At 34.2% G+C, this 8,614-nt stretch overlaps 1 protein-coding gene across 3 annotated transcripts; it reads left to right on the top strand.

Annotated features, from left to right (window-relative positions):
• Positions 1-1,517: 1,517 nt before the first annotated feature.
• Positions 1,518-7,522, top strand: LOC127107948 (protein RRP6-like 3). Of its 3 annotated transcripts, none has more exons than XM_051045298.1 (12): positions 1,518-1,862; positions 2,307-2,542; positions 2,647-2,745; positions 3,037-3,120; positions 3,278-3,364; positions 3,949-4,069; positions 4,385-4,566; positions 4,648-4,692; positions 5,247-5,752; positions 5,839-6,313; positions 6,460-7,103; positions 7,275-7,522. In XM_051045298.1, exons 1-12 carry the CDS (start codon positions 1,628-1,630, stop codon positions 7,348-7,350), a joined length of 2,790 nt encoding a protein of 929 aa, XP_050901255.1. In that variant the 5' UTR covers positions 1,518-1,627; the 3' UTR covers positions 7,351-7,522. The 3 variants fall into 3 exon arrangements, with proteins under 3 accessions (XP_050901255.1, XP_050901256.1, XP_050901257.1); XM_051045299.1 differs by having other exon boundaries at positions 1,519-1,862; positions 7,219-7,522; XM_051045300.1 differs by lacking the exon at positions 1,518-1,862 and having other exon boundaries at positions 2,309-2,542; positions 2,647-2,749.
• Positions 7,523-8,614: the final 1,092 nt, after the last annotated feature.

Genomic DNA, 8,614 nt, shown 5'->3' with positions numbered 1-8,614 from the left:
CTATAATACCCCTAATTATTTATTACATTTATTTTACTTTTTCTCTCTCTATAATAATTACTTAGGGGTAATTTTGACAAAATTGCAATTAATACTACCTTGAACTTTGCAAGTGACAATTAAAAAGAAACAAATTTTTTACAAGAAATGGACACTTAAAAAGGAACGGAGGGAGTACAATAGAAAATCAACACCAAATGAAACATATCCAACAACTTCACTGAATCAAGATGTGTCAAAAAGATATAAACAATAACATTTGAGTCTTCCCTATTTCTAGTTCAGCACATGTATTTTTCTCTATGAATAAGGCTCAAAAACATTTGCATTTCCATCAATAGACCTTTCTTGCTTGCATTGTATGTAGCTTTAGCTTTATACACCTAGCTAACACTAGTGGGATTTTTTGGATCTTTGTCTTTCAAAGCAACAACTATGTACCGTGGAGCCATGTTGTACTTTGTCATATCATTCACAAACTGTCTTTCATGAACTTTTAGACGACCTAATATGTCATGGCCTTCTAAATCCTAAGATAGTTTATGATTGTGCAACTCACACCTAACTATCACCTTCCAACTGCTACCACCTGACACAGGTCTCATCCTAAAAGGATATTTTACTTTCATGCTATAAATTCCCTATGAGGATTTATTCTTTCAAATGCATTCTTACTTTTAAAGTTTTCTCCTCTTTCACAATCCATAATCAATTTATCATTCCTACATCGCTTCCCGTTTGCAGTATCAAAACAAACAGTCATAATAATACCATGTTGTTTACCAATAGTCTATGCCCATGCTAATACTTCAGATCGTGACTTAAATATCTGTCATTTACATTATATAAAAAGTATACTATCAATATCCTATAGAGGCGAGAAAACATTTAAATTAACTTGTTACATAGAAAACATATCGCGTTAGTGGTGAAAAATTGTGTAAAATCTGTACATGAATCTGTAGATGACTTTGTCGGCTCTGAACCGCACAAGTATAACATTTTTCTACTTTCTACACTGCTATAGAAAATTTGGAGTATGGCCAAAATTTTCGGTATACCAGAAACCTTTAAATTTCTAGTATATCATAAACTTTGAAATTTTCGGTATTCCAGAAATTTTAAATTTTTGAATTTTTATTTTTTTTCGAAAATTTCAATAATTTTTGATATGGATTTAAGATTTTCCATAAAAATATCAGAATTTTTAAATTTTCAATTTTCTTCATCGAAAATTTACAAAAGCTAGATAAAAATGCAAGAATTTTCAAAAAAAAAAATGCTTATCAAAATTTCGCCGTAAATTTCATTTTTGGAATATTAGTAAAATATTTTTTTTTTTAAAGTAAATTTTCATTAGTAAATATGAGGGAAGTGTCATGTACAAATAAGGTGTGTCAAAATAAATCCTCCAAAATCTCCGTAACACATCCATTCCAATTTGGGCTTCTTCACTTATAGGCCCAATTCTTTAACAGTCATCATTTGAATTTGCCACGTAAGTCCAACAAAGCACCTTTTTAATTATTACATCGCCGCCACAGGTAACGGCAGCAAACCACCGCCTCAACCGTTCTCTCGGCGCACAACCAAACAGACTCAACTCCTCAAAACAGAGAAGAAGAAAATGAACAACGAACGAAAAACGCGCGTGGCATTCACGATCGCCACTTTAGCAGCTGCGATAATCTCCATCATCTTCACCGTACGCCGCCGTACGAGGCGGAAGCAGCGCGTGTCTCTTTCGAATTCGTGTTTCTCACATTCCGAACCGAAGCCACAGTCAACATTTAAGCGAGTCTTAGCTGATAACTCCTACTCTCCGTTTAAGCATTTGAGCTTGAAAGCCTCCGGTAGTAGCGGTACGTTTGGTTGCTTTGGAAACAACGGAAAATAAATCTTACGAAAATTCATGTGTTCATATCTTGATTCTCCGTCGCAGTAACTTCATAGTTTTGTTTTCGCGTGTTCGCTTGCTTCCGATTGTCTGAGGACTTTTATTGTTGAGATTTTTTTATTAAGGTTAGGGAAATGAATGGGTGAAATAGTTTCATTAATCTAGTTTAACCTAGTTATCAGTGTAAACACGGTAGAATTTCTTGATGTTTGATATAACTTAATTGATCGAGTTATAAATTTGAAATAATGTGATTTATTTGAAATTTGGCGCTGAGTATGAAAGCTAGATCTAGAAATTCATTGTTTATGTTTCTTTTGGATTCACCTTGATCTGCTACATTGAGTTTTGTATGCAAGATTGTTAACTATTAAGGACAAGCTGAGTGTAGTGTTTTTTGTGTGTGCAGAGAATGGTTCAAATTTGCATCCGTTTGAGGCGGAGATTACGGCATTATTAAGTAATCACCAGCCTGAAATTGAACTTGGAGCTGAGAAATTAGAAATGAATGATTCATATGTTTGGGTCGATACAGAGATGCAGTTAAAGGAGCTGGTCAATGTATTGAGCAAGGAAAGGTTCTTTGGTGTGGATACAGAACAACATAGCCTGCACTCTTTTCTAGGCTTTACAGGATTAGTTCAGGTATTTCATGTTGTCGCCGAAATTTCTTTGATTACATTATGACAATAACTTAATTTTTGATAATTTTGTTCATGATACAAATGTGTTTTTATGTTGTCAACCAGATTTCTACTCAACAGGAAGATTATTTGATTGATACTATTGCCCTGCATGATTCTATGGAAATTCTTCAGCCAGTTTTCGCTAACCCTTCAATTTGTAAAGTATGTAAGTTATTGGTGTCATGTTTTTCCCTGTGCAGGGAGGAGGGGGGATGATGGTTCCAATTTCAATAAGTTGATCTTTTTAAGGCTAATTTCTTTTAGGATATAATAAAGTTAGAATAATTCAGATTCTTTTTACTTTTTATATATACCTAGGCTGCACCACATATTTGGGATTAAATTAAAGCATAGCATTTATCATTGATATTTTAATTTATTTATTTGTCTCTGTTTTTGTTGTCCAAATATATTTGCTTCAGTTTTTTTTTTCAATGGAAAATTTGTGGATAGGTGTTCCATGGGGCCGATAATGATGTTCTTTGGCTACAGAGGGACTTTCACATATACATTGTTAATCTATTTGATACTTCAAAGGTAATATATTCACGTGTTATCATGTTGCCTTATTATGCATCCGATGCCATTTACATAGTACCATGCAAAATTTCTCCTCATGCATGATAGTGTACGAGAAGTCTTCCATTTACCACTGACCTGGAACTTATTATATATCTGTGTTCATGTTGTGCAGGCATGTGAGGTGCTATCAAAACCACAAAAATCACTTGCTTATTTACTAGAAACTTACTGTGGTGTAATGACAAATAAATTATTACAGGTTTGACCTGATTATGCTTGATTTCCTGCATTGAATGAATTCACTGCTTGTCATCAATGATGTTGTAGTTGTAGATCTTGTTAGCATGGTTATATTAAGTAGAATGCAATTCCCATGTTTTTCATTTATTCATGTAATAAATAGGAAAGATGAATCTAAAATGAATTCTGTGTTCTCTAAAAGAATGATAGACTTCTTTAGTGGCTTATCTAGAATGTGAAAGTTTATTAACTCTCTTTTGCGAAGATTTTGTAATTTTCTTTTAATTATTGTTTCACATGTTTAGTCAGATAAACTATAATGATATTTCTCTTATGCACATGGGGTTGCAATTTTAACTTGTAATAAAGGAATTCAATCCCAAACAGTTGACTTGAGTTTGTTGAACTGATGAGGATGACGTTAGAAGTATGAATAAAAAAGATTATAATTGAATGATCAAGTTATACTATTTATTGAGCTAAAAGAAAATGCTAGATGTTTAAATAATAATAAATAATAAATTTTCCCTTTACTCAGTTAACTAATGACGCCTTTTCAGATACTGAATAGAATTACTATGTCTTTTATATGCTTGATTGTAGCGTGAAGACTGGAGACAGCGCCCTCTCTCAGAAGAAATGGTACATTATGCACGAACAGATGCACACTATTTGTTGTATATTGCGAACTGTCTAATCGCTGAACTAAAACAACTGGACAATGGTATTCCTTCTTGACTCATATTGTGGTTAAAGATAGCAAATAGAAACTAGAAATTTCTCACATAAAAGCAATAAGCATTTTAGTAGACTGAAGCTTTGAATATCTACCTTGTCAATCTCTCTTTGTCCTCTGTTATATCTTTTCCATACCCAGAAAAACCAGCAATAGAAATAAGCAGACTGTTTCAGAATGTGCTAGATCTGCAACCCATAATTGCTTTAATGAACTGACTGAAGCAATGAGCTTTTTTAACAACTCGTTAAGATTATTCTTTGTTAATGTTTGTTCAAAATTCTGAATTTGTTGTTGTATCAGATAACTCTTGTTCCGATGACAAATTCCATTTTGTTCTCGAGGCTAGTCGGCGTTCAAACATGACTTGCTTACAACTTTTCACAAAGGAGATTGAAGCTTCGCCCGGAGAATCTGCTGCATTATCATTATTTTCACGCCATCAGAGCAATCAAGGCTTTCCTTCAATTTCCAATGAAACCCAGGTTTGCTGCTTTAGTATGGATTTGAAGTAGTGTGAGTGATTAAGCTTGATATATTGTTCTAACGCGATTCTATGGTTACAGTTTCTTTATACCGTGAGGCAGCTTTGCACATGGAGAGATTTGATGGTGAGTTATGTATAAAGGCTCCTTAAGTTTAGCTACCATTCAAGAACAGTTTTGTTACTATAACTATACCGTTTTCCACGTCTTTGAGTTGAAGACCACTGTAACATGTTAGTTTGCAAATTATAAGATGGAACAGGAATTTATTTTCCGTGTTGATAATCGAAGGAGAAATCTTAACATGCATGTGGTTTACACATGAGAAACCTTTTGGAAATAAAACATTGGAGTTATACTGGTCTTAAATAAAGGAAGAAAATTAACCAAGTATATTGAAGGTTGCTTAAATATGTTTAAATTTATTCCAGTTGAAAATACTTGACATTTGTTCCGTAACTAGTTGGTGATAATCCGTCAAGTCTATAGTAATCAAAATATTTAGGATGAAGTTTTGTTCTAACGTAATTTATGACCAAAAGAATATGCAAAACTATGTCAAACTGTATCTACTCTTGGTTACAAATTTGATGCGGTGCTGATCATTTTCTATTTGATTTTAGAAAATTATATTTTTAGCTTCATAAGCTTATTATTCGTTGGCATGTTCATCCTTTCAGGCACGTATTCATGATGAAAGCATAAAATATGTACTATCAGACCAGGCAATTATTGCTTTGGCAAGTCAGCTTCCAGCAAGTAACTCTGAAATATACAACACCATAGTTCAGACTGATGTCAATGCAGAAACGGGTCTGAGCTCTTGCATCCCTTCCCCATCTCCTGTTGTTTGCAGCCACCTGAGTGATATCTCTCGTCTGCTTGCAAATGAGTTGGTTAACCATGGTGATATTTATTCTGTGATTCTTCAGAAGTGTCTAGGTCAAAATGGAAGTTGTAAACTTAACATATTTAATTATGCTTTATTGGTTAATAGTAACCCGAGACCGACCTTATTATCCTATAAGCACTCAAGCCTAAAAAATCCTCGACAACATTCACGGAAGGCTTCTCGAAATTCATTCGTTAAAAAATTCTCTTGCAAATCTCCTGTTTATCACAATTGCCGGATATTTGCTAATGATGGGAGACTGCTTTGTTACTGCGATCGGAAGAAGCTTGAATGGTTTGTACACTTTTACTTGCTTTTATTCCATTTATAAAAGAGACCAAAAGGTGCTGCTTCTACATGATAAATGTTCAATTCTCCAGGTACCTTAACCGTGATCTAGCAAAGCTTGTTGAGGAGGAACCCCCAGGTATAATGCTTCTTTTTGAACCCAAAGGCCGCCCAGAGGATGAAGGCAATGATTTTTATATCCAGAGTAAGAAAAATATATGTGTTGGATGTGGTGAAGGAAGTCACTACTTACGATATCGAATAATCCCGTCATGTTACAGAATACATTTCCCTGAGCATTTGAAGAGTCATCGCTCTCATGATATTGTCCTACTTTGCGTGGATTGCCATGAAGTTGCCCATGCTGCTGCGGAGAAGTATAAAAGAAAAATAGCTTCCGAATATGGGATTCCTCTGTATGTTCGTAGAGTAATTCATCCAGGGCAAGAGACTGAAAAATCTAATGATGAGGGAGGTGTATCTCCATTACAATTACGATCAGCTGCTGTGGCTCTTCTACGTCACGGGCCAAGAATGCCTCTTGAGCGACGTGAAGAACTGACTGAGGTTTGATCATATTTTTGTCTGTTATTGATTGCCAAGCCTATGTACTGAAGACTAAACCCTAATAACTTGTTTTTCTCATTATTGTTATTGAAAAACTTAGACTACAGGATCTTCTATTTATGATGTAAGTTTTTTTTTCTTTCTAGATTGTAAAGAAATATTATGGAGGAAGGGAGATATCTGAGGAGGATCTAGAAAGTGCTTTGCAAGTTGGCATGCGGCCTTATGAGAGAAGAAGATATGAGAAAAAGAGAGGGGTAACATTTAAACATTCCACAGGAAATGCTGTTGCAGTGCCACAAGGGGAAAATCATGCTGATCACGCAGCTGGAATTATTAGTAATGTGGACACATTGAATATTGATACTCTTGATGATTCATATGCAAATGAAGATACAGTAAGTGGAGATAACAGAGAAGATGATTTCGGAAATACCATTTTAGTTAAAACTACAAATGACGATGACGATGATAATGACAATGATGATGAAACAAGTAACTCTGCTGTAAATGTTGATGAGAGTCTGAGCAAAAGCCAATCAAATGTTGCTGGCGATTTATCTTATTCCAGAGACGGAGAATCGCTCAGAGATGAAGATTCAACACAAGCAAAACACCATTCAAAACTATCGCTCTTGGGACATGGTCCACACGGGAAACACGTTGTAGATCATTTATTGAATGAGTATGGTGAAGATGGCATTCGAGAGTTTTGTCAAAGATGGAGACAAGTATTTGTGGATACTTTAAAACCGCGTTTTCTTCCTGGTGGATGGGACATAAAACACAGGTAGGACTAGTAATTATTTATTTTTCTACTTGCTCGAAAAAAATATGTTGGCTCTCATTTAGGTGCAATTAGATTGTTATGTGAAGTGCATTAATAATAACATTATGCATAACAGAAACTGAATTATTATTCCTTTCTCCGGCGCTTTGATTTTGGACGCTATTTTGCCAGTGGAAAGAGGGATTTCGGCGAGTTCAGTGTATACAACCATCTCAAAGGAGCTGCTGCTGCTGCTAGTTTGGAGTGACTATGCAGGTTGAACAAGTAACATGCATATTTTTGTATTCCAATGCTATCGAATTTTCAATAAGATATGGCACCTCCTCTAAGGTTATTTGCCTGTACTCTTGAACAACAAAAATTTCGGATTCTCTGCCCACCTTGTTTTGATAATTCCATCAACAATATTGTTAGTTTTACTATTCTCGATTAGTATTTAATATATCGTTTTTGTTGTAAAAGAACGCAAGTTACAACATTTATGCACATGCTTCAATTATTTAAAAATTGAAATAAAAGCATTCTCGTGAAGTTAACATGGAAAAGTGTTTCAGACATGACAACCCTTTGGGACGGACACCTAGTGTGTTCAAATACCTAAAATTCTGAGGCAAATTCTTTAACTATTAAAGTAGCACTCTTAGCTGCAAAATAATTGTTTAAGATGGGTATAATTATTTGAGAAAGTTTAGGTTGATTTATGAATGTTTAAGATTGAGAAATGGGGGGAATGAGTTATTGCATTTGTGTGGACTTAGTATTTGATATGAGTCACTGAGCAATTCTTCCTTTCAACTACTCCATTTTATTTAGGAGTCTTTGGTGCTGAAATGTTATGAAAGATATCATGCCCCTTACAAAAAATTTCAATTCTAGGACTCTATACCATGGTTACTCCTGATTGATTCAATCTTCGCAGATTTTTCGTTTTACACTTGCTTTGCAAACTTTTTGAATACCTTGAAAGCCTTGTTTTTCTATACTAAAAATAGTCTCCAAGAACTCTAGAAAAATCATCGACAATAACTACAATAACTAAAGTATATATATTACCTCCAAAGTTGTGTCTTTGATGGACCAAATAAGTTCATATGGAACAATTGAAGTGGCCTTGTATTTATTACCATATTCTTTGATTTGAAAGTTGATTTGGTTTGATTTTTTTGACATGCATCATATATTCTATCTTTGATAAATTTTATTTTGGTAAACCAATAATAAGATCATGTTTGACTAATTTGTTTAAATGTTTCATATGAATATGAGTTATTCTACTAAAAGAGTATTGGAAAGATTATAGATATTATAGTGTAGAGAGGTTGAAACTATCCTAAAGTTAGAGAACATCTTGCTAGATTGATGATGTTCTAAGTTACGATCTTGTGTTTGGTTGTTAATTGGTTTTATGGGATTTGAGCTGGATCCTAATGGGATCGCCTTGTAAAAACTGTTTTTTTTTAATTAATCAAATTTTCTTGATTAAAAGATGGTTATTCTCTTGTGCCAAAGCT

The sequence above is a fragment of the Lathyrus oleraceus genome, chromosome 7 (genome assembly GCF_024323335.1).
Source record: "Lathyrus oleraceus cultivar Zhongwan6 chromosome 7, CAAS_Psat_ZW6_1.0, whole genome shotgun sequence".
In the NCBI taxonomy this organism is placed as follows: domain Eukaryota; kingdom Viridiplantae; phylum Streptophyta; class Magnoliopsida; order Fabales; family Fabaceae; genus Lathyrus; species Lathyrus oleraceus.
This window is presented reverse-complemented; position numbering and strand designations above follow the sequence as displayed.